A 26,613-nucleotide genomic window follows, 5' to 3' on the forward strand; every position below is an offset into this window, starting at 1 on the left:
AGGCCCATAAAAGATAAGACAAACTCTAGCCACAATTCTTTTATTTTATCCAAAGCTGCGAAGAAAATCACATTCTAACATGAAACACCAGCAGAAGACTGATATACTGTTAATGCTTAAATTTATTAAAAATTCCAAAAGTAATTTTTAAAAAAGATTTTATTTATTTATTTGACACAGAGAGAGAGAGACAGCGAGAGAGGGAATACAAGCAGGGGTAGTGGGAGAGGGAGAAGCAGGCTTCCCGCTGAGCAGGGAGCCCGATGCAGGGCTTGATGCTGGGACCCTGGGATCATGACCTGAGCTGAAGGCAGACCTTTAATGACTGAGCCACCCCGGTGCCCCTCCAAAAGTAATTTTAAACTCAATTGCTCTTAACTTAGGGGGAGGTCAAATAAAAAATTAATCCTCAATTTTATGTATTAATGAAACAAACATAAATAATGCCAAATACTAAAATTAACAGGTCAGGAAACAACTGATGTTGGCAATGATACAGAGAAAGGGGAACCCTCCTACACTGGTGGGAATGGGAATGGGAATGCAAGCTGGTGCAGCCACTCTGGAAAACAGTACAGAGGTTCCTCAAATTGTTGAAAACAGAGCTACCCTATGACCCAGCAACTGCATGCACTACTGAGTATTTACCCCAAAGATACAAATGTAATGATCCAAAGGGGCATGTGCACCCCAGTGTTTATAGCAGCAATGTCCAAAATAGCCAAACTATGGAAAGAGCCCAGGTGTCCATCAACAGATGAATGGATATTGATGTGGTGTGTGTGTATGTATGTGTGTGTGTGTGTGTGTGTGTATCACATATGGGTGCTGGACATAGGGGAGGGTATATGTTTAACGAGCGCCGGGTATTATATAAGACTGATCAATCACAGACCTGTACCCCCCAAACCAGTAATACATTGTATGTCTAATTAACTGAATTTAAACTTAAAAAAAAGAAAGGGAAAAAAAGAACACCAAACAATCTGTTCAATAAACAAGTATACCTGCCTTTGGAATACAGTCAGACACACTCAGAGGGAAGCATCATAATACTCTGTGCTTGAGGTCAAATCCTTCTCAGTTCAGTCAATAGCTTTGGACACTGCTGGGTAGTTGAGGGGAAGTCTAAGGAGCCCAAGCAGATAATCTGCTCACAGGCAACTGATGATCTAAAATGAGTTAACAGATGAAAATGCACTGTGTTTGTCTCACTAGATTGTTCACTGAGCTCAGGACAAAGATAATCTAGTTTCTATCTACCAACCCGCAATGGGGTTTTAAAATTTAGGCCAACACACTCTCAGATCAGTCACTCCTAGAACACTGCAGAAAAGAAAACGGCTTTGAACTATTCAGCTGAAATACTAGAATCAAATGTCTGACTCTGGAAAAAGTAAGAGAATTTCTGCTGTATCTTATAGCCATACAAGACTCAAACCAAAACCAACCACTTCCTTCAGGAACCTTAGCGGGGAAAAAAAGAAAGAAACAAAAAGAAAGGAGTAATTTGTACATGAGATTTCTGGCTCCAGGAAAGGGGAACACTGAGATATCTCAGCAATATTAAAGAGACCTGGGGAAAAGAATTGCTGTGTTGATGACATAATTCTTGATATCAATGACTGCTAACTGTGGTGGGACAGGGTTGTGCTTTAATCTACTGAAAACAGTTCTATACCGTGGCACGTGTGGGTGACAAACTGTTCTCATTTCCTTTTACAGCGTTCTAAACCTTAATCTCTGAGGGACCAACGACCTTGGGAATACTGAGGCAGCTTTGTAGAATTGAAAAAAACATTTTTTTCTTTTGCTAAAGCATGTGTCTTGATTGTAATTATATCAATAATTAAAATTTAACGGTTAACATTTACTGGGCACTTACAATGTGTCAGACACTATACTACTTAGCACTACCCACCCTGTCTTATTTAATCCTGTATTTTTAAAAAGATGACAAAATGGAGATTTTTTTTAAATGGTGGGCAGAGATAAACTGTTATAAAATCTCCATTTTAAAGATGAAGACCTGAGGCTTAAAGAGGTTAATTAACCACCCAAAGATAAACAGCTAGCAAACAGCAGAGGTGGGATTCAAACACAGGCAGTCTGACCCCAAGGTAGTGTTCATTCACTACACTAACATGAAAAGACACCTAATGGACACACTCAGAGGGCACATGCCTTGAATTATTCTCTCCAATAAAGCTGACAGGCTTTTCTGAGCCATCCACATTCTCAAATGTAGTTATTTTTACATCTGAAAACTTCTCTATTGGTGTAAATTTTATAAATTCAATCTCCCAATTTATTTATTTATTTTTTTTAGTAAGATCTACACCCAATGTAGAGCTTGAACTCATGACCCTGAAATCCAGAGTCGCATGCTCCACTGACTGAGCTAGCCAGGCATCCCTCTAACCCCCAGTTTAAACAACACCTAGTGAGAGACTACAGAAAGGTATGGCTGTCTTCCTCAAGTTCACCTCCAAAATTAGGCCATCTCAATAAAACCTACCTCCAAGGAAGCTGAAATAGGTAGGACTGAAGTCTATGACCAGTGAAAACTGTTCTGTTGGCCTATAGAAGAAATAAACCCATGTTCAACATGCCAATATACGATCCACAAAAATAAAAAGTAAGACCAACTAGAAAGCTACTTATTTGACAAAGCCCCAAGAGTCTATACTATGATGGAAGAAATAAAGAGAAGACTGAAGAAGCAACACTTTCTCTGCAAAGCTTTCCTGGTGGCAGAGCTGCTCCTGCTTCTGCCACCAAATTTTGTTCATTCTTCTGTAACCACAATGACACTGTGTACTAGAGTATCAGTTTTCAAATCTGTGGAATGCCACCCTTAGACTGCGAGCTCCATGAGAGCAAAACTGTGGCTTAAACATTTTTATATCCTGACACTGTCTTGACCCCTGAGAAAGGAGGTAGACCTCTTTGTTCACAGGATCTTATGATCCATGAGGAAAAGAACGTTGTCCTTCAACTTTGAGAAATAGCTCCAATGCTTCTTTAAAGTCTGCTGAACAGAGACACCCCTGACTAAAATGCAGAACTGGGGATAGGTGGTGGAGCAGGTGGAGAGATACAGAGAATTATGTGATCCCAGAATATCTGGCCAGAATAGACAGATGAAACTGACAGATGAAACCTAGATCATGGCTGTGGAGCTAACAGTTGTGTATATCAAGGTGCTGAAAGACATAAGAATGGATGAGTTCATCTATGATGAGGGACAGGATTATAAAATCAAATTCTAAGAAGAGTCAAGGGTGATGAGGCTCAAGAAAATCTTTTGCGGAGTGTACTGGCAACCTCCAAGAATGCAGGTTTTGGACATCATACAAAACAACTGATAAGTACTCTTCAAAAAGGTCAAGACCATAAAAAACAATGAAAATCACAATGAAAAGTAACTGCAATACGGAACTGTGGATAGGATCCTCAAACAGGAAAAGGATACAAGTGGAAAAACTAGTGACATCTGAATTAAGTCTGTGGTTCAGTTACCAGAATTATGAATTCCTGGTTTTGATCATTGTACTACGGCTATAGAAGATGTTAACTTTAGGGGAAGTTGGATGAGGAGTATATGGAAACTCAGAAACTCTACTGTTTTTGCAAAGTCCTGTAAATTCAACATTAATTCAAAATAAAAGTTAAAAAAATGTAGGTTTTGCAGCAAGAGTAGCAAGAGATGATATGAATGAGGAAGACAATTCAGAAACTGAAGTAACATATATGAATCAAACATTCTTGATGTCTAACATGAAAACAAAGACATACAAGTCAGCAAGCAACAAGATATCAGAACAAAAACTTTTCAAAGGGGGAAACAGCCAGAGCATCTTTGAAGGTATATACTGGTTCACTCGATCATTAAACAACCATTTATGAGCCATCAGTTAGGGTTAGACACTTTGCTACGTGCTGGTCCCTGCCTCTGAGTTAACCATGTAGTGTGTGAGGAGGCACATAAATATGTGTTTTGTGAGTATGAAGAGAATGTGCCAGGAAGAAAGAGGATGAGAAAACTGCAAAGAGAAGAAATGAAATTAAGAAAGAAATCACTCAGGAGATGAAAGAGAAAACACCCTGAAATGGAAATATCAATGAAAATAGCTCTTCATCTGTTATAGTCCCACCATTAACAAGAAGTAACTTTGAAAAGCACTAGTCTAAACTGTCATGCAAAAAGTGTCTATATCATGATGCTATAAAACATCGTGAGGAGAATATTCTCAGGGTTATAGGTGGAATGGGGCCACTACAGAATGAGCACGTGTGTTCAGTCTTCTAAAACGTTTCTTACATACACCCCATCAACAACAACTACAACAAAACACACACAAGAGAAAAGCTCAATTACAAACTACAGCAGTACCTTCCAGAGGAAGAGGCAGATGATAAGAAATACAAACGATAACACGCACAGGGGAAAAATGCCTATTACAGCAAACTTGAACCAACACTTTACATACCTACTAGATTAATGAGACAAAATTAAATTGTGACAACTGGTAGTATCAAGATTATGGTAAAACTGGAACACCCACTGCTGTTAGCACCATAAATGGATAAAAGATGAATTCCATATGAGCACGGTGTGTTCCTTAACGTATCTGCAGCTGAGATGACCCCATCATCTGCCATTCCCCTCAGTTTACTCAATGCTCCGACATTTCATTCCCATGCTTCTGCTCTCACTAATGCCTAGTCAAGAATGACTTTTCCTCGGCCTCCTTCATTACCCACAGAATTCCTATTCATTCATCATGGCTGAGATTCCAACATCCTATCCTTTTTCTTCAATGAGCACATCCATTAATACATCCCTTCTCCAGGCATATCCAATCGTTCCTTCCATTGTGCTCCCATAATACTTTATTCACACAGTTCGTTGTTGAAGGAAATGTCTGTCTCATTCCTCAAGTTACGAATTCTTTAAGGTCCAGGACGATGTCTTAATAATTTTTGTACATGTAATACCAAGCACAGGAGATGGCACAGGAGATGGTAATTTGTAACAGCAGGTGGGAGGGGGAAAATGCCAAACAAAAAGAAGTTTACTGCAATAGTATCTCCAAAAACAAACTCCTGAAGACCATTAAATAATCATAAATAATTCCTCTAAATAATTATAGAGGAACAATTTAGGGAAAAATGGTTGGTCTATCACCTGAACAAAAAGTATGAAAACATTAAAAATAACATGAGGACCATGCAGAAACACAGGAAATATTTCTGGCAGTGTTAAATTAAAAGTGTAGAACACAAAACAGTATAAACACAATGGTTATTGCTATGCAATATACAGTAACTGTGGAACTATAAAATTACTTGTTAGACTAGGGTCCTTTTCCTTTTCTCAAATACTTTAACACTATTCCTGTCAGTTTATTGTCATTAAAAATTCTTTATTTCAAAAGAAAGAAATAAGGGGAAAGGAGCAAGATTATAAATTCCTACAGGCCCCTGCAATCCAAGGAAATGCTATGGTACTACTGATAGGTCACAAAAGGAGTGAGTGTCTGCAGTCTTGCTAAAACCAAGGGTCCCTGACCCCAATCTGCCTCAAAGAGAATACTTCTCATGTCACAAAGCAAGTCATTTCCACTGAGCCAAGCTGCACTAAATGTGAATTCTTTATTGCAAAACTTCGAAGGTAAGAACTTTTTCCAGACATCTGTGGAATTAGTATTAATGAGAATGCCCTGAAGTTCATATGCGTGCCTGTGCAGCAGAAACTTCTCAGCCAAGGAACTGCTGGGCACACTTCTTGATGAGATGTCTAAGCCCGAAGGCATCAAAAAAGTACATTTCCATATTGGGAACATAACTGGCTTCCTCTTTAAGACTTTTTCCACCACCTCCTGTCCACATTGTAATTCTCCTGTCTTCTCAAATGAATAGTTAACATATGTCAAGGATATAAGGCATATACTGAGGCACTTACTGCCTAACTCTATTACTAGAAGAACCAATCTCAGCAGAAAATTGGAATCTTCCCACCACGCTGTACCAAAAATGAAATTTAGGAAGCACCCAAAAAATATTAAATACTTTAAATAAACACTTCTTGACATTACATATTTTTCTTGCATACCTTAATCTCTGAATTCCAGGAAAGGAAACTAACAACTCTTAGAGCTCTATCCCCTCATTATATAGGTGGTAAAAAGATATACAGAGAGGGGAAGTGACTTGTCCTGAGTCACCCACATAAGTAATGATAAAGGGAGGATTAAAACTCAAATCTCCCAGATTTTCAGCCCCGATTCATTCTCCTACATCAAGCTTTTTTATCCCTTGAAAGCTCTAGAGCTCTCTTGGCCTAAATAATTAGTATCATTGAATTTAAAGTTAGAAGAGACCTCAGAGAGACTTACTTAATCCCCTCATTAGGCATATGAGGAAACTGAGGCCCAGAAAGATTAAGTGATTTGCTCTCAATATCGTGGATAGCAGGGAAAAAATATGACTTAAGCTCAAAAAAATTAAAACTAATAGCTATGAAAAGGGAGGACAATCTCAGCTGGGTAAAATTTTAAAAGGAATTTAGATCATTCTAGACCAGGTACACTTTCAAAATGTAGTCCCTGGACCAGAGCTTCAGCAACACCTGGGATCTTGTTAGAAACACAAATTCTAAGGTCCCACAGGAGACTTAATGAATCAAAGTCTGGGGGTGGGGATGTTCAAATCAGACAACAAGTCCCTGAGGAAATGAACTTCAGTGGTCATGCTGAGTCCATTTATAGTTTGTAAATCACAACTATAATCAACAGCACTAAAATACATGCATTCTTCTATAGAAGTACCATACTTCAGTTTTTTAAGTTTTTAAAAAACTGAAAACAAAATGGAAACCCAGATTTGAGTATTCATTTGGTTCCAGTTCTGGCTTTGCTCCTTACTGGCTGTTTGTCCTTGGGCAGGTAACGGATTTCTCTAGATCAAGCTTCCTTCTCTGTAAAATAGGCAAGCCACCTACCTCAAAGGGCATGTTGAGAATTAACTGTAAGAACGCATCAGAAAGCTCTTTAGTTCAGCATCCGGCCCAGAGTAGGCAGGTAGTACAGCACGGTTGTTAGAAGCTTCAGCTATGAGGCAGGTACTTTTCTGCACCTCAGTCCCCTCATCTGTACAATAGGGATTAAAGATAGTACCTCCTTCATAGGGTTGTTATAAAGATTTTGAGAGATGGTGCAGATAAATAATGCATCTTTCATATCTATAAAATGTTGCTGTCTTTGAAGAGTTTTTGCATCCATTAATTCAAATGACCTTCATCCATTTCCACGAGAGGATGGGTGCTACTTCATTGATTATGGACTAGATTCCAGACTGTACCATCTTTTAGGAACAGAAGGAGTAGACATCAGTCCCGCAGAAAGGAAACTGCATGAATAGTGCATGTGGGGAATGAACAGGACTGAAAATAAGGAGATGGGGATTCTGGTTTCAACTGTGCTACTACCTTAGCCCACAACCTTGGGGAACTGCTTTACCAGAATGGGGTTCACTTTTCATTAGCAAATAAGTGGTCTGCATGAGGTTATCTATAACATCTCTCCAAATAAAATTCAAACTCCTTATCATGGCCTACAGGAAGGCCCACGTAGTCTGTCATCTGCCTACATTTCCTATTCATCACCTACCATTCTCCTACTCACTCACCATGTTCCAGTTACATCAATCCTCTTCCTGATCTTCTCTAAGGCCACACCAGCTTCTACCTCATAGCCTACATACTTGCTCTTCCCTCGCCTTGATCCTCTGCCCTTTTACATGATTGGCTCCTTCTCAACCTTCAGTCCTTTAACATCCATTCCTTGGAATCCTTCCCAGATGGTATTACCGAAAGTAATAGGTCCTATCTCCTACTGCCAGGGGTTATTTTCTTTTGTAGCACTGTCTAATAAAAACATACTGAAAGCCACAGATGAGCCACATATGTAATTTTAAATGTTTTAGCAGTCATATTTAAAAAGTTTTAAAGAAGGTAACTTTAATTTTAATAAAATATTTTCTTTAAGCCAATATATCCCACATATCGTCATTTCAACATGGAATCAATATAAAGATTATTTATATATGTTACATTAATTTTTTTCATACTAAGTCCTGGAAATCCAATGTGTATTTTATACCTATCACTCTCAATTCCAACTAGCCACATTTCAAGTGTTCAGGAGTCACAGGTACCCTTGGCTACCACACCAAACAGTCCAGTTCTATAGTATACCCTGCTTATCCTCCGAAGTACCTATCACAATCTGAATTTCTTCTTTGTTTACACAGTTATTATCTTGTTACTTTCCCACCAAGCTCTTCAAAAGCAAGAACTCTGCCTATTTTGTTCAGTGTCCTATACTCAGAGGACTTGGTGCCTTGCACAGTAGTCGCTCAATAAATTTTTGAGCAAATGAATGAACCTCTTTTAGCTTTAATATTCTGAGTCAATGGGCTAGCCATTCTGCAACTCCCAAAAAGACACAGAACCACTCATTCAACAACTCTCCTATTTCCTGTCTTCTTTCATGTTCCATAACTGTCTTAAAAAGAGAACTCTCTTGACTATATATCAACCATTGCTTCAAAGTTCTTTTCTACAATGTCTAGAGTCTCCAAGGTCCGTTCTTTGTATGTTGGCTGAGGGAGTAGCATGAGTATAGTTGCTAACATGCACTGAACTTTAACTCTTTGACAAGCATTGGTTTAAGCATTTTACATTTCACAACAGCTTCACAATAGACTTCTGTGGTAGGTGCCATCTTTGCCCCTATTTACATATGACACCAATGCATAGAGAGGTTAAGTATTTTGTTCAAGATTACAGCAGCCAGTTAATAGCAAAATAGAGATTCCAAGGAACATGCAGCCCCTGACACATAGCTCTTAATCACCTATTCTCTACTGCAAAGCTGTCCAATGGAAATATAAAACCATTTATATATGTAATTTTTAATACTCACACTAAAAGGCTAGTAGCTACATTAAAAAGTCAACAGAAACAGGTGAAATTTATTTTAAATTTTTTTCACCCATTACCCATAATATGATTAATCAACATGATCGATAATCAAGGTAACTGATCAATATAATAAAATCAGCATAAAAACTTTATTTTTCATATTGAATCTTCAAAATTCATCATGATTTTACACTTAAGAGTACTTTTCAACTCATACTAGCTCCACTTCAACTGGACACATGGACAGCTACCACACTGGACAGCAGGGTTCTACTGCCTCTCACAAGGAGCCACGGCAGGAAGTCAAAGATGGGGAAACTTTGAACTGGGAGCCAGGACACCTCGGCTCTAATCCAGCTCCTACTTGTTGAGTTATTTTGGATAAGTCCTTTCTGCCCTCTGCACCACCAATTCCCACCAAGTTGCCTGAGCAGGGAAGACAAGATTCCTAGGGTCCCATCCCATGCTAGAATTCCAAATATTTCCCAACAATGGCAGTTAAAATGGGAACAGATTTTGCACTTTAAGATTGGCTTTCACATCCAGTAGTTAATAGAGTCCTCAAACAACCCTATTGGGTAGTTATTATTGTCTCCTCTTCTATGTTCAAAAACTGAAGCTCAAAGAGGGCAAAATGACTTGTCCAAAACCCACATGGCCAGTCAGTGGGGAAGCCGGGCCTCAATTGCAGGAAAGACCAGTGCCCTCCCACCACCACCACCACCACCACCAAAAACAACAACAACAACTCAGCGACCAGGGGACAAGAGAATTGAAGGGAGATGGTTGTGAAGATGATCGGGGGCCTTCAGAAGAGTTGAAGGGAACCAGGCCCCAGTCCAGGGTAGGCTAAGAAGAGGCCCAGACTGCAGTTGAGAGGAAGGGGCCTGGGCTCTGAGAAGGAATGAGCTGAAAGGGCCCAGGAGAGTCTCAGGGGAGTGAAGTGAAATGAGAAGCTCGGACATGAGAAGTGAGGGGACGCGGGCCGGGGACAGAGGTGAGAGGAGGTGAGATGAAGGGACTCTGGCCCCTCCACCGCAGACCCTTCCCCGGGTGAGGGGACGGTAACCCGACCCTCCTCGTCTCTCATACCTGGTAGCTGAGAAGTTCACCCACATCCATGGCTCCAGGCCCAGACAACACCTGCTATTTGGGTTCCCTCCGCTCACGCCCAAACCGCGACCCCCTCCACGGCAGCTCCAGCCACACTGCCGGAAAGCGCTGTGAGCGGGTCGCAGAGCCAATGAGGTAAAAGTATGAGTAACACGAAATCCGGCCACACTGCGGTAAAAGGCACCGCCACCGTAAAGCGCGCTGCATTTACGACGGTGCTGCTTCCGCCCGGAGCTTGAAGGGGGTGGAGAAAGGGGGCGGAGACTTGAAGGAGGGCGGTATGGTGAGAGAAAAAACCCAAAGGAGCCAAGATTTATTGGGTGCCCCCTATGTGCAGGGCGGAGCGCCGAACGTTTCACTTGTGCTCTCCTAATTCTTCCATGACCTAGTCAATTTTATGCTCATTTCACAAATAAGGAAATTGAGGCATAGAACTGCACTGTCCAGTTCTGTAACCACTAACCACATGCGGCTACTGAGGGCTTGAAATATAGCTAGTCTGAATGGAAAAGTGCCATACATGTAAATAAAATGCACACCGGATTTCTACGCGTTCTCTTGATTACATGTTGAAATTATATTTTGAACATATCAGGTCAAATAAAATACAAAATTAATTCCCCCGTTTCTCTTTAGTTTTTAAATGTGGCAAGTAGACAGTGCAAATTACCTATGTGGCTCTCTTTATGGCTCCCTTCGTGGTTTTGTTTTGTTGTTTTTTTCTTTAATGATACTGATTCAGAAAGTATATTATCCAACGCCTACAACTATTACTGACTGAGAAACTGTTGGCGATCACATCTCCCTCTCTGGGCTTCTACTTACTCATCTTTGCAAGTCCCGATGGGAACTGGGTGATCTTGTTTCTACCCCAGAGATATAAAAAGGTTTTCTGTAGGAGGAAGTTGGCCATGATTAGAAGAGAATCATTGAAAGGGTGCATCTGAGCTCCTGAGATTTAAATGAGTGTTAAACCTCTCCCTTAGTCGTCTTAGCCATTTAGCCCCCTGACCTTCACATCCATGACATTTGTCTTAATCTATCCAGACTGTTATGAGAAAAATACACACACTGGGTGGCTTGCAAACAACAGAAATTTATTTCACACAGTTCTGAGGCTGGAAAGTCCAAGACCAAGACACCAACAGATTTGTTGTCTGGTGAGGTTGCATTGTGGTTCACAGACTTTCTCACTATGTCCTCACAGATAAAGGGCTAAGGGATATTTCTACATCCTCTTAGAAAAGCACTGATCCCATTCATGAGGACTCCACCCTTATGACCTAATCACCTCCTGAAAGCCCCACTTCCTAACACCATCACCTTGAAGGTTAGGATTTCCATTTATGGATTTTGGTGGGATACAAACATTCCGACCACAGCACCCTCCCTATCTCAGCTCTACTTATCTCCAATTATACAGAAGTTATTCCTATAGAACTTTTCAAAGAGCCAAATCTTCTCCTCTTCTTCCTGGCCACCAGCCCCATACCTCATCCAACTCCTTCTCATCCTTCATGTCTCAAAGGTCACTTTCTTAGAGTAGGCTTCCTCAACCCATCTTCAGTCCAAGTAAGCAACTCCTTCTCATTCCTCATAATTCTCTTTCCCAGTATCTCCTCTGTGGCACACAGATCTCCATCTGTAATTTTCTACTTAATGGTTGATCACTTGTTTATTGGCAGCCTTATTTACTGGACACAGTCTCCATGAGAGCAGGAACTGTGTCTGTCATGTCCACCGTTATATCCTGGTACAAAAAGCCTAGTACTGTGCTTGGCACAGGAGGAGGTTTCATGATGGCCTTTATGGGCCGTGGTAAGGAGACTGGGTTTATGCTAAGAGCATTGGGAATAAATTGAAAAAATCTTTTGATTTTCTTTTTTTTTTTAATATTTTATTTATTTATTTGACAGACAGAGATCACAAGTAGGCAGAGAGGCAGGCAGAGAGAAAGAGGAGGAAGCAGGCAACCCGCTGAGCAGAGAGCCCCATGTGGAGCTCGATCCCAGGACCCTGAGATCATGACCTGAGCTGAAGGCAGAGGCTTTAACCCACTGAGCCACCCAGGCGCCCCAAATTTTGATTTTCTTTATTTGACAGAGAGAGAGATCACAAGTAGGCAGAGAGGCAGGCAGGGGTGGGGGGGGAAGCAGGCTCCCTGCTGAGCAGAGAGCCCAACTTGGGGCTTGATCCCAGGACCCTGAGATCCACCTGAGCCAAAGGCAGAGGTTTTAACCCTAACCTCCCAGGCACCCCAGAAATAAATTGAAAATTTTTAAGCAAGAAAGTTTTGCAATTGGGTTTATGTTCTTAAAGAATCACCTACACAATCTGCTTTGAACTGAATTATTTGAGTGTCCTCCCCCTCCTACCTCCATTAGCTATATGGACTGTGCCTAATTCAAGGAGACAGGATGAATAAAGGTGGCAATGTACCTTTTGGAACTGTGTAACCTTTAGAATTATGTCCCAGTACTTGGTGTTCTGGAGCCAGCTTGTATAAATAAGCTAGCAAGAGCCTGTGATTAAATTTTCAGGAAATTTTCAAGTTGACCTCAGGTTGGTTGCTTGAAATTGGCCACGGTGGGAGTATTTACACCATGGAAATCAAACGAGTGTTACAAATGCTACAGAGTTACTGGTGTTTCAGAGAGCTGGTTGTTACACATTTACCAATATACCACTGACTCTGATTCTCCTCAAAGTTCCACGCATCTACTTGTCTGCTCTCTGGCAAGTTACTTTCTCTCTCTAAATTGTGGTCTCTTCATCTATAAGGAGACTCATTCATTTGTTCAACAAGCATTTGCTGAGTGCCTCCTCGATGATCAACACTACTGTAGGCTCTGAAGATGCAGAAGTTTGTATGAAAATGAGTTCCTGCCCTCTTGGAACCCACATTCTAGTTGGAGAAAGCCTAATGAGGAACATAGTGTTATGATCCCCATTTTACAGCTGTGGAAACATTGTCAGCCAGCTTCACCTCTACATGCCTCATCCCCTTGCCCTCAAAGTGGATATTCAATTGCACTGACCTCATAAGATTACAGGGAATTTACACAAGATGCTGCATGCAAAGCACTTAGCAGGTGCAGAAAAGTACTCCAGAACTGTTTGGTCTTAATGTTACGGGGAGTTAAGTGGGAATTGAACGGACAGAGAAGCAGGAAAAACTAGATCATTCCTATACCCTTTCTTTTGCATTCAATCTTGTCTGTGTGTCTTTAAAGACCAGGTGTTAAAACACAGAATCATAAGGCAAACCCCATGAAAATCAGATTCGGTGAGCACCCGGCAACATGGCTAAAGTACTCTGCCAAGGAAGGTCTCCCAGAGAAGATGCCATTTGGACTGGGGTTTAAAGGATGAGAAGAGTTTGCCAAAAAGATATAGTGGTAAACTGGTGACCCAGCCAGAGGAAGAAGCGTAAGCAAAGACATTGAAGTTGGAACACTTCTTGTAGATGAGGCATAGGATATACAGAGGAAAAAAATGGGAAGTAAGGCAGGAGAGGGTGTCTGGGGAAGATCTTGAATAAGGTTGGCAAATTTAATGCATAAAACTTTAAGATATTCAGTTAAATTTGAATTTCAGATGAGCAACAAAAAAGTTTTAATATGTTACTAAATATTGCATGGAACATATTCATACTAAAAAATTTCATTGTTTAACTGAAATTCAAATTTAACTGAGCATCCTGTATCTTATGGCAATCCTAATCATGGAGGATCTTGAATATCATACTAGGGCACTTCAATTTTATCTTGATGAGAGGGTTCATTAGTACTTTCTTGGGAATCTCCAGAGGATAAGGCTTGAGAGACCCATCCTTCAGGTCTCAGCTAATGTCACTGTATCAGAGGGGTCTCCTCTGACTTACAAGATCTAAGCCAGTCCCTCTGCTTCCCTCAAGATTCTCTATCAGCATTCCTAACTATTACCTTCAGAACATTTGTGATTGGTGTTTCTATATTTATTTGCTTTTCGTTTGAAGTCTGTTTTCCCTTCCATATTCTCAGCTCCAAAAAGCCAGAGATTGCTGGATTGTTCACCATAATAACCCCAGAATCTAACACAATACCTAGCATTTAATTGGCACTCATTAACTAGTGGCTGGTTTAATGGATGAGCCAATCAATCTACAGACTGAGTGACTCATTCCCACCAATAATACTAACACCTTCAAATCCCTACCCCAAATCCTACTGCTATGCTATTCCAATTTTAAAGATGTGAAATGGAAGTTCAGAAGAGCTACAGTGTATGCTAAGTGAAATAAGTCAAACAGAAGGAGATAAGTACCAAATGATCTCACTTATATGTGGAATCTAAAAAACAAAATAGCTTGTTGATATAGAGAACAGATTGGTGGCTGCCCGAGGTGGGGGGTTGGGGGGGGTCAGAGAAATGGGTGAAGGGGGTCAAAGTTATAAAATGAATGTCACGGGGATGTAAGAATAGCTTGGTGACTGTAGTTAATATGGTACTGCCAATTTGCAAATAACTAGGAGAGTGGATCTTTAAATTTTTCATTACAAAAAAAAGTTTTTTGTAACTACGTAAAATGATGGATGTCAACTGTACTTATCATGGTGATCATTCTGCAATATATGTAAATATCAAATCATTACATAATATACCTGAAACTAATATGATGTTATGTCAATTATACCTCAAAAAAACTAACAATGGGGGGGAAGCAGGGCGGCTATGAACTATGCACCAAGCAGTCCAAAAACATGGTGATGATAATGATGATTTCAGAGTGGAATCCAGAGACAGGAGAAGGGCACCACCCAAGAGACCAACCGCTGAGATGTAATCTTTTTTAAAAATGTAACTTGGAAGAATTATCCCTTCCAGAAAGTTTTTAAATAGCTGTGGGATGTTTAGCTTCCTTATACTTCAAGCTTTAGGTGCTTCAAGATGTAATCAGAGTAGCTTCCTCCATCTTTCATTGCCTCAGTAAATTATTTATTGGAACAGCCTTTAAGAAAATATCCTCAAAAAACACTCATAAAGTATATTTATCACCAATATTGAGTTCCTACCCTGCAATTGTGGGTTGATTGGAAACATGTAACAGTGCCTGACTCCTCTATTTAGGCACTGAATGAGTGGGGAAGAGTTACAGGGTAAGCAGTGGAAAGGGGGATATGTTTTCTGGGGAGCAGAATGCAATTGCTGGGATTCAAGAGGAGTCCCTATTCTCTCTGCCTCCCATCACCCAAATCCAGATCCCTGGATCCTCTCCACTCCAATATTTTTAAATAGTTGTAAAAACTGAAATGTAGAGAGTTTAGTTACTTACCCACAGTCATAGAGTTAGTAACTGACAATACCCCAAACCAAGCCTGTCTGACTATGCATTTCACAGCAGGGATCCAGGCTCAGTTAACCTTTCAAATGGTACCAATACTTATGATCCAGGCACAGATGACTGTTGAATGCTAAAGAGTAATTCTCTCTCCCAGAAAACCTTGGTCTTAATTAGATACAAGAATTTATATTCTTAGATATACTGTGAGCCAAGTAAGAACTCAACGGTCATGGATATGCAAAGAAAAGGAATTATTTCGAGTTTTGTTGACATGTGATGATAGAATTGGATTATGTTGTTGGAAGAGTCCTAATCTTTCAAAGATACATACTAAAATCTATATATGAAATAATATGAAAACTAGAATTTGCTTCAAAAAAATCCAAGGTGGGGGCTGGTATAGGTGTAGATAGAAGTAGAGATGAGAGAGTGATTGGTGAGTTGATAATGTAGAAGCTGGATGAAGGATAGGTTGGAGTTCATTTTATTATTCTGCTGCCAACAGAATGGCAGCAGCAGTTCCAGGCACAACATCAAGAAGAATAAGAGAGATCGTCCTTTTCTGAGCCTTTTTCTTAGGAATTAGGAATGAAGGAAGCAAGGATGCAGGTATGGACCAACTATGTCCATTGCATAAAGGATTCTGCAGTCAGATATGTATGACTGGAAAAGCTATGAAAACCAGCACTCACAATGGCTCATAAGAATGTAATGACTTTCAGGACACCTGGGTGGCTCAGTTGGTTAGGTGTCCAACTATTGATTTCAGTTCAGGTCATGATCTTGAGGTTGTGGGATAGAGGCCCTCAGCAGGCTCCACACACCATGGAGCTTGCTTAGGATTCTCTCTCTCTCTCTCCCTCTGCCCCACCACCTTGCTTGCTCTCTCTTGCTCTTTCTCTAAAAACAAAACAACAACAACAACAACAAAAAAAACAAAACCCAAAAACAGTGTAATGACTTTCATAAACCCCTAATTCTGAGGGGCTTCCCTCATCAATGCCATGGACCAATGGTCCTCATGAGTCAGACTTTCCAGAGATACTTTCATGATAAGAGATGGAGAGAACTATTTATGCAATTACCATTTGGGGGTCAGTGAAAGAATATCGGTCAAGATCACTTCTAGTTTGGGAAGCAAGCAGTCTCCTTAACCAGTGAGCTGAAGCATCTGTTTATTACTGAGCCTTAGCACTAAGAATGTATATTAGTTATCAATTGCTGTGTAACAAGTTATCCCAAAATATAATGGCTTAAAAGAACAGTGGACATTTATTATATCACACAGTTTTTGTGGATCAGGAATTTGGAAGCCGCTTAGCAGGCTATTTCTGGATAAAGGTCACTCCTGAGATTGTAGTCAAGATGCCAGTCACTTCCAAGATGGCTTACCCAAAGGTTGACACTGGTTCTTGGCCAGAGACCTTGCCACATGGATCTCTCTATCTGGCTGCCCGAGTGTTCTTGTAACATGGTGACTGGTTTCCCCAAGAACAAGTCATCCGAGAAAGACCAACACCAGGTGGAAACTGCAATGTATTTTGTGACCTAGTCTCAGAAGTCACAGCCCATCATTTCTGCAATATTCCATAGGTGACACAGGCCAGACCTTTCATCGTGGGAAGGGACTATACAGGGCATGAGTGCCAGGAAGTGAGATTCACTGGGTCCATCCTGGAAGTGGAGCCTCTGATTCCAGTTAAGCTTTCAGATGACTGCAACCCGGGATGATATCTTCACAGCCACCCCATGAAACATGGGAGCCAGAATCACCTATCTAGGCTTCTCCTAACTTCCTCATCCACAGAAACAGTGAGCTAATAAATGCTTTGGTGTTTTAACCCAAGTTTTTAGGTATTTTGTCATGCAACAATAGATAAACAAAATCAAAGCAGCTTAGGTACCAAAGAGTGACATTCCCATCACTGGCAGCCCATGTGATTTATTGATAAACTGAGCATTTGATTAGTACCCATTAGACTCTGAACCATTGCCAGCAGATATCAATGAAGGCAGAGAATGGCCATGTACCCCAGATCGGCTAGAGGGGAAGCTGCTGAGTTTATACCTTCTCACAGAGGATCACGAGGCCCCTTAGTATATCGAAAGCTCTGAGCAGTCTTGCAGGGGGAAACCTGTTTCACCTTGTTCCAGGTTTTCCAACCCCTTTGAACACAGAGACCATTTTTCACATAACGCCTATTAGCGTCCTATGGAAATGGTGCTATGAGAAACATACGTCAAGAAAACAACTGATCCATCTCTTCAGTTTCGAATTTTGGCTTCGAAAAAAATCTATATATATCTATTTATATATTCCAAAGGCCTAAATTTCCCCAAGGTTGACATCCTGGGCATATAAATGATGTCCCATTACCATTAAGTAACATCTCTGACTCAGAGCTCCTCTGTCCACCAGTATAAGCCCGTCAGCCGAGCTCTCATAAATGACTTAGTTTTTCTGGGTGCACATAAGCCCAGGTGTACTCCTGGATGATCCTCTCAAGGGATCCTCTGCTCCAACCTCTTCATTGGCATCGGCCCACCCCCACCCCCTCCCCAATGTCACCAGAAGGAACCTCACCGCTGCCCCTGCTGCCCTGTCCAGGGCATTGTTCTCTGGCACTCCAGAAGCTGCAAGGCCCAGAAGGCACCATGACCTCCGAGTGGGTCACACAGTCCTGTTGTCTTGCTCTAAGGAGGCCACCAGTGGGTATTAAGCAGCTAACTAGCAAGTATGAAAACAGGAAGTTTGTCCATTAATAAATTTGCCCCTCTTATTCCAACCAACTCATCCAGTGGTTTTCAAATCATGCTCCCATGGAACACTTCTACAAACTGGACCCACCTGTTCTAAAATTCAACCATGGAAGACGGGTAGTTGTAGGCCAGTTCATGGAGAGAAGGGTTAATGGGAAGAATTGCCTTTATTTTAAATTATTCCCCAATGCATTTCCCCCCAGTTTTAGTACCTGCTTCCACTTTTTATGGTAGAGTGCAAGATGGTATGTGATTTTTGCACATTATATAGTCACTCATTTTAAAATTAGTTTGTCACTATTTCATGGTATTCTGCAAGAAGGACCATGATTTCAAGGTATTTCTCCACCATCTGAAAATGTTCGGGGAACACCCTGGTTGTGCTATTTGTGACAGTTCAGCTGAGGGACCGTGTTTGAGCACCCACAATGTATCAAGCACTGTGACAGGTGCTGGGAAAAATTTAAAAAGGAGCACAATAAAGGGGCGCCTAGGTAGCTCCATCGAATAACCATCCGACTCTTGATTTTAGCTCCTGTCGTGATCTCAGGGTCTTGAGAGCAAGACCCCCATCAGGCTCCATACTTAGCATGGAGTCTCCTTCAGATTCTCTCTCTCCTTCTCCCTCTGTCCCTTCTCCACTACTACTCTCTTTTAATTAATTTAAATCTTTTTAAAAATGAGTACAATAAAGTATATGCCTTCCAGAAACTTACAATATAGTAAAGGAGATCCACACATCTTGATTTTTCTTTTCCTTTCTTCCTTTCTTTTTTTTTTTTGGCCACTGTGCCATTTATCTTTATGCTACTTTTCCCCTAGGTTCTTAACATTAAGGCTAGGGAATCAAGACTCTTAATTGCATCCATTCAACAAATATTTACTGAAAGCCAACTAAGAGGAAAGCAGCATCAGTTACATTCTGGTAAGTTCTGGAGTCCAAATCCTGGCTTTGCAGCTCCTGCCTGTACAACCCTGGGCAAGTCACTTCACCTTCTAGAGACTCTTTTCCATTATCTTTCAAATGTGGGTAAAAATAGTGGAATAATCAAAGCTCTCTAATTTCTGTAATAAACAACAAAATGGATGTTTATTTCTCGCTCATAAAGTAGTCAGAAGAGCATGTTTGGCACATGGCCTCTTATATATTAATGCAGTCATCCAGTTTCTTTCCACTCTGTGGCTTTCCATCCCCTGGGGTCTTGAGGAACATCGTCTCCAGGTAGTGGGTGAAATGAGAGAGCATGGAGACCCAGGAGAGATGTAATATACAGGAGCCTAGCTTGGAAGTGGGGCATTTCACATCTGCCCTCATCCACTGTCCAGAAAGTAGTCACATGGATACCACAATGCACAAGAAAATTAAGAAATGTGGTCTCTTTGTGGGCTCAAGAAGGAGAAGGGGTAAGATTCAGTGAACTCTGAGCTGTCTTCCTCAAACACTTACCTCACAGTGTTGCTGAGGATTCGATAAGAATGAATATGCCTGGCATAGAGTAGGTGCTCAGTTAATGTTGGTGTATGAAGTCATGAGCTATGTTTAGGCAATAATAGCATTATTTATCAAACATCCAAACCATGTATCAGGCACTGGCCTCTGTTGGGTCCCTGAGCCTCCCAACAACCACACAAAGCCAGATTATTACCCTTTCCTTACAGAGGAGAAAACCAACACTCAGAGAGGGTAAGTGATCTGCCCAAAGCCACACAGTGAGAAAGAGTTGAGCCAGGATTCAAACCCAAGTTAGTGTGACTCGAAAGTGATCTTTTCACCAAATTGTGATACTGATGGAACACACAGAATACACAGGTATGGACCACCGGAAGAGAGCTGCCTTGGGCCAGTTTTCATAAAAGGTGACATGCAAAAGGAAACCATACACACAGAAACCAAACAAACCTTGAAAAGTTCCCGGTGAAACTGCAAACGGCCATTATTGAGTAGCAAACATGAAAATGTGCTAACTATTCTCCTCACCCATTTCTAGCCCCACTGTATAATCTACATACCACCAACCAATCTCTCTTTTCTTATCCTTCTCTGTGGAATCTTGTCTGCCTCTCCCCTGCGTCCTCCCCCCAACTATGGCCCTCCTGTTATGATCTTAGACTCTTAGTTTCTTTTTTTTTTTTTTAAGATTTTATTTATTTAGTTTTGAGAGAGCAAGAGCGAATGCATGAGTTGGGGGAAGGGGCAAAGGGAGAGGGAGACGCAGGCTGGACTCAATCCCAGGACTCTGGGATCATGACCTGAGCCAAAGGCAGATGCTCAACCAACTGAGCCACCCAGACAACCTCCTCTTAGTTTCTTTTGAATTCATCTCTATACCCAGTATTCCAATTGGCACAAGAAAGGGCTCCATAGAAACTTCATTCATCCATTCATTCAGTTAACAAAATATTTACCAAATTCTTGCTATATACCAGGTAGTCTCCTGGGCTCTGGAATTCAGAGTCTGGTAAGAAAGAGAGATACTACTGCATAATCACACAAATATAGACCCAGAAGAGAAGGAATCCAGTTGTCTCAATGGAGAACTGAGGGAACATAACCAGCGTGGGAGATGGAATTGTGTGACCTAGAGACCTAAAGGATATGGAGGATTATCTAGGCAATGTGGAAGGACCAGGCAGTGGGATCAGCATGTGCAAATGTCCTGTGGTGGGACAAAGCACATTTGAGGAATAGAGAAAAGGCCAGGAAGGCTGAAGCCCGGAGAGAGAGAGAGAGAGAGAGAGAGAGGGAGAGAGGGAGGGAGGGGTGAGGGAAAGCAGCAGAGGTGGGCAGGGGCCCAGCCCACTGAGACCTTGTAGAACATAGCAAAGTATTTGGGTCTTTAACCCAAAGAGCATAGGGAATCCATCAGGGGGCTTTAAGTCAAAGGATGTGTCTTGTCAGTGCTTCCCATCCATACACCCTTGCCCCTCCTAACATTTCAGTGTACATTGGGCAGACTTTCAGTTCCAAATGCCAGCACCTGTGTTTTTTACCCAAGGACTTTCCCTGACCACTGGAACCTGCTTTGCCTGCCTGTGGAACAGGTTAGAGATGCCAGAGAATGAATACCCTTCCCCATCTCCAGACAGTGCTCCACCTGATGAACTTAGTAGATAAATGCCCACCTCCCTCATTCCTCAGGTGGGATACCTCTGAGCTATGTATTGTTCACTGGCTCCCGAAAGTGCCCAGTGAGGTCAACCCCAGGTGCCCACAGTGTAACCCTTTGCCTTCCCTTCCCTGTCCTTCTTTCACTTGCATGCCAGTGCTTCCTGGGATCACTTCCCAAATAAAACTCTGTATATCTGAATCCTTATCTTTTAGGAGGTCCCAAATAAGATCATCTATCATAAGGACAATGGGTTTGAGGGCAGCAGGGGAGGATGGCGTAGACCAGTTGTCGGTACAGGAGATGATCAGGGTTTGAACTTAGTGGCACTGGGCACAGGGAATAGAGGAGGGAAACTCCGCAGGATCCAAATATACAGTGGATGTGCAGGAAAAAGGAAGAGGGCGATGTGAAGGCTGCCTCCTGGGCTTTGTCCTCCCTAGAAGGGAGGGCAAGGGAAAAGGTCAAGAATACATATGTTAATATTTTTGTGCATGTCACAGAACAGCTTGTAACCACCAGATTTTCTGGAACTCTCTGCTGTCTTCTCGCCCTGCCTTGACTCATCAGACTCTAGAACAACCTAGCTGCCATCGTTCGGGGAAGCCTGAGTTTTCTCCTGCAGGGCAGGATTCAATAACAGTGTTCTCATCCAATAAAGGAGTCTGGCGCACAGGGACAAAATATTGAATTAAAAACAATACCAGAGCCACTGAGCTCACACCACCCTTGAACTGCCTGTGCGTGGCTTCGCTCTGCAAATTGGTAACGGGAGCCCCAGGGAAATACTGTCCAGGAGAGCAAGGAGGAGCAAAAGTGGGGGATGTGGCGGGGGCTTGGTGGGGGGAGCAAAGTCAACTCTCAGCCACAGTGGGCTGAGCCAGCACCTGGGGGCAAGGATTCAGCTGCCAGAAACCCAACCCTGAGCTTGTAGGCCCTGGCCTTCGTCCTGTCTCCGTGAAGCTGCCTTCAGGGAGGGATTCTGAGATCCTCTGAGATCAGGCATTCTTGGGTCTGCAGCCTGCCTCCCCCACTACTGGTTGACCCAGTGACTTCAGATGAGTCCTTAGACACTCTGAATTTCAATTATTTGTTGTTAATGTTGTTGTTCCAAGTCCCAACACATGCCAAGCACTTACTTAATCCTAAAAACTACTCTATTCCCATCGTACAGATGATGAGCCAAGGCTCAGAGGAGTTAGGTAACTAGCCCAGGGTCACACAGCCAGGTCTAGCCAGATTTCGGATAAAGCAGTGTAAACCTTGCACGTGCTCTGTTAACTACTATATAAGAAATTCCTTCAGATAAGAAATCCCCCATTTTCAATATGTTGGGGGATCCTGAGGCTGCTGGAGTGGGGAGTGGGTGTTTCTCTCTCTCTTGGCCGTTCCTTAACATGGCATCCAGCCTCATACCTTGATCTCCCTCCCCCTGGTTTCTCACCCCTGCCACTGATCTCTTCACTTCTTTCCCCTAACCCTTCAGCATCCCAAATGACAAATTCCTCCCTGCTGGCCCTTAGGGAGCAGCTTCCCACTTCATCACCTTCCAGCCACCTCACCTGACATCTTAGTGTTTGCCCTAAGTGCCCTAAGGGGTTTTACCTGCCCCCAAGGGGGCTCATCAAGGTATCCGTTCAACCCAAATAGTTGTTTTCAGGAAGAATTCTGATGCCCACTGTTAAGGTGATCAATATAGTTCCACCACGTTTGAAAAGCCTGGCGCTCAGATGGCGTCCAGAATGGAGAAAAGAAGTTGAGAAGCTGAGAAGCTACAGGTACGCCCAGGTTGTTGAGGCTGAGCCATGGAGGTGAATGAGGTCACCCAGGGGGAGTGACTGGGACAAGAAGGGCAGAAGCCATGCCAGGGCCTCAGGAGCTGGTTAGGACCCCTGGCCCCGGTTGGAAATAGAAAGAGGGAGGTGGTCATAAGGAGACCCTGAAACGTTGGAAGGGGCTAGGAGGCCCTGGGCAGTACAAGGGTGTCGGAGGGTGTCAGTCAAGGTTCTTGTCATTGGGACAGAAGTCCAACAAGAACGTATTGGCTCCTGCTACTGAAGAAAGATTGACTATTCCTGGCTGCGTCTAGGCAGTGGTCCCTTTTGGGCCTCAGGAAACCAGGCACCATGGGCTCAGAGGGTGCCAGGCCCATCCGGTCAGCATCTGTCTCTGCTTTCCTAATGCTCTCATATTGCATTCTGACTCCTTCCATGTGCTGGGAAGCATGACTGCCTGTAGCCTCCAGATTGAAATCCCACGTCTTCTACCTTAGAAAGAGATTGGCTAGGGCCCCCCAGGTAGCTCAGTTAGTTAAGCGTCTAACTCCTGATTTGGCTCAGGTCAGGATCTCAGGGTTGTGACAGCAAGCTCCTCATGGGGCTCCATGCTCAGCAAGGAGTCTGCTTCCTCTCTCCCTTCTCCCGCTCATGCACAAACATTCTCTCTCTCTCTTTCTAAAACAAATAAATAAATCTTTTATTTTTTTAAAGAAAACAAAGAAAGCTATTGGCTCTCTCTCTCTAGGTCTAAAAATCCCATGGAGGGCTGCCTGGGTGGTACAGTTGGTTGAGTGTGAGACTCTTGGTTTTGGCTCAGGTCATGATCTCAGGCTCATGAGACTGAGCCCCCACTTGGGCTCGGCGCTCAGCAGGGAGTCTGCTTGAGATTCTCTCCCTCTCCTTCCGCCCCCCTCCCTTTGCATGTTTTCTCTCTCTCTCTCAAATAAATAAGTAAATCTTAAAAAAATAAAATTAAATTAAAAAATGAAAATCCAATGGAAGTCTTTGGACTGGCTTAGCTCCAGTCAGGTGCCCACCTCTGGCTCAATTAATTATGATCGGAGGCATGGAGCCAAGGAAAAACATGTCTGTTTCTTTGGGAGCCATTTGGGTAGAGGCAGGTACAGCAGGAAGAAAGTAGGCCCAGACCACCAAGGACATCCTCAACACTTGGAAATACTGACTTCAGAATTAAGTCCAAGGGGTGCCTCTACAGAAATGAAAACCACCACCACCAGCAATGGTGGGGAACCAAAGAGAGAGTCTCCCTCTCTGCGGGAGAGCAGAGGCTTGACCCAAGCCAAAGAGGCTCAAAGAGTGTGAGGCGGGCCTAGGGTTTCACTTTACTGTCTGTTGGCGACAAGAGTATCTGTTGGTAAGGCCTGGGTTGGTGGGAGACCTGTTTGCTGACCCTTCTGCCTGGTATATACTTCGCCTTTGGTGACACCTACTTCTCACGGCTATCAGTGACCTTAGGATGCAGAATAATTTCATTGCTTGAGGATGTGAAAGGTCCAGACAGCCTTGACTGAGGGGAAAGTCTCTTACGTAGGCCCATCTGGGGCTGACTTTTGGCTGCAGAACCTCAACCCTTCCCATGAGAACTCCTGCCAAAACGTGACTCCAGCACTTCCGTTCTCCTCCTCCAGCTCAGAATGCAGCTCCAAGACCTCAAAACCTACACAGTCACAGTGCAATGGGAACTGGACTTGAGCTACTGGGCATCAGCCAACTGCTAGGGTGAGTGTTAGTGTTAGGGTGAGTGTGTGTGTTAGGCTGAGTATATGAGGGAGTATAAAGTCTTCCACGGAAGCCAAAAAATTCAATAATGATAGTAACGGCCATTACCAAGGTGACATAATGAGTACTTACTATGCACCCTGCCCTGTCCTAAGCAGCCCTTTTTCTGCATTACCTTATTTTATGATCAGAGCCCTGTGATGTAAGTATCATTCTCATTCCCAGGAATTGAATTCCACAGACATTAAGTGACTTGCCTAAAGTCACCCAACTAGGAAGTGGCCAAGCTGGGACTTGAAGCCAGCTCTGTGTAACTGCAAAGCCTATACCTTTAACCTTTGGCTTTGTCTCTTATCCAAGCCTGAGCTCTGGAAACAATAGTGTGGCTCGGTATCCTTCTTCTTCTTCTTCTTCTTCTTTTTTTTTTTTAAGATTTTATTTATTTATTTGACAGAGATCACAAGGAGGCAGAGAGGCAGGCAGAGAGAGGAAGGGAAGCAGGCTCCCGGCTGAGCAGAGAGCCCAATGCAGGGTTCGATCCCAAGACCCTGGAATCATGACCTGAGCGGAAGGCAAAGGCTTAACCCACTGAGCCACCCACGCGCCCCAGGCTTGGTATCCTTCTTAGGGCCTGAATCTGTCAGAGCGCTGTAGGCTGCAAAACCAAAACCACCAACTTAACTGATTAACAGTGAGAAACTGTGTATCAACTCAAAGATTAAGTTCCAAGGCTTGGTGGCTGGAGGAGCCATTAATTCAGCTGCTCAGTGAAGCTCCTCCCATCTTCCCACTGAGCCTTCATTAGTTTGTCAGTTTCCTCACCTGGTCACAATATGGCTGCCACACCTCCAGGCATCCAGTACAGACGTGACCACATCCGGCAAAAGAGGCTCTTTGAGAATAAGAAAACCTTTCCCAGACTTCCCAGAAGTCCTTGAGGAAACATTCTTTATATCTCATTGGCCAGAATTGTTCCCATTCCTGTTTCCAAACCAGTCACTCACAAGGCGAATGGAAATTTCACAAATGGTTTAATAATGCTTATGGCTCTGTTAGGAGGGAGAAAGAGGGCAGTGACTGCTCTGGGGCAGGCAAACAAAAGTGTATGCTACTCCTTTCGTTTCCCTCCCCAATCCCTAATACCTTCTTTCTCTACCAGCTCTCATTTTATTCACCATGCAAGAATCAACTCAAATATCTTCTCTTCTAGGCAGTCTTCCCTGACTTTCTTCCCATCCAATTAATTACTCTCTTCACTGTGCTTCCAAAGAACTTAGCACACGCTACATACATGGTCTCTGTTACATCATTACGCACTTAGGCCAGGGTTTGGAGAAATTGGATCCAGGTTCAAATCCCAGGTCTGCCACTTCCTTCCCAGGCAACTTTGGGTATGACCTTTCCTCTTTTCAAGCCTCAGCTTCCTCATCTGCAAAGATACACATTCCTTTTTAGGCAGTTTTGAAGATTAAGGCAGGTAAGGTGTCTGGGATTATTAACAATAACTCCTCAGAAGAAAGGTGGGGAGAAAGGACACTATCAGGCTGGACTAGGCAGGAAAGCAAAAGTCGTTCCCAAGTCTGATCACATGATCCCTTTCTCCTAAAGGTCCCCCCTCCCTGATTCTCCCAAGAAAGTCATTTTTCATCCCCAAAGTCATTTGGCTTAGAGAGAAAGGGGAGATGCCGTGGCAGGGTCTGCACTGTGCCTGCCCGGGCACCATCCATCACCAGGCCGACAGGAACTCACCTCCCACAAATAAAGTTATGACAAGCGTCCCCAACCCATTCTTTCAGCCATCGC

General features: G+C 42.8%; 1 protein-coding gene across 3 annotated transcripts in view; it reads right to left on the minus strand.

The window, feature by feature from the left end:
- The window catches only part of LOC111141552 (catenin beta like 1), a 159,251-nt gene extending 148,996 nt beyond the window's left edge, over positions 1-10,255 (minus strand). For 2 of the 3 annotated variants that reach the window (XM_022494174.1, XM_022494173.1), the window contains exon 1: positions 10,082-10,255. In XM_022494174.1, the coding sequence (XP_022349882.1) occupies positions 10,082-10,111 (30 nt within the window). In that variant the 5' untranslated portion in view covers positions 10,112-10,255. The remainder of the gene's footprint in view (positions 1-10,081) is intronic. The other variant, XM_022494172.1, reaches the window with a different exon arrangement.
- Positions 10,256-26,613: the final 16,358 nt, after the last annotated feature.

The sequence above is a fragment of the Enhydra lutris genome, unplaced genomic scaffold (genome assembly GCF_002288905.1).
Source record: "Enhydra lutris kenyoni isolate GAN:26980312 unplaced genomic scaffold, ASM228890v2 scaffoldscaffold6, whole genome shotgun sequence".
NCBI lineage: Eukaryota > Metazoa > Chordata > Mammalia > Carnivora > Mustelidae > Enhydra > Enhydra lutris.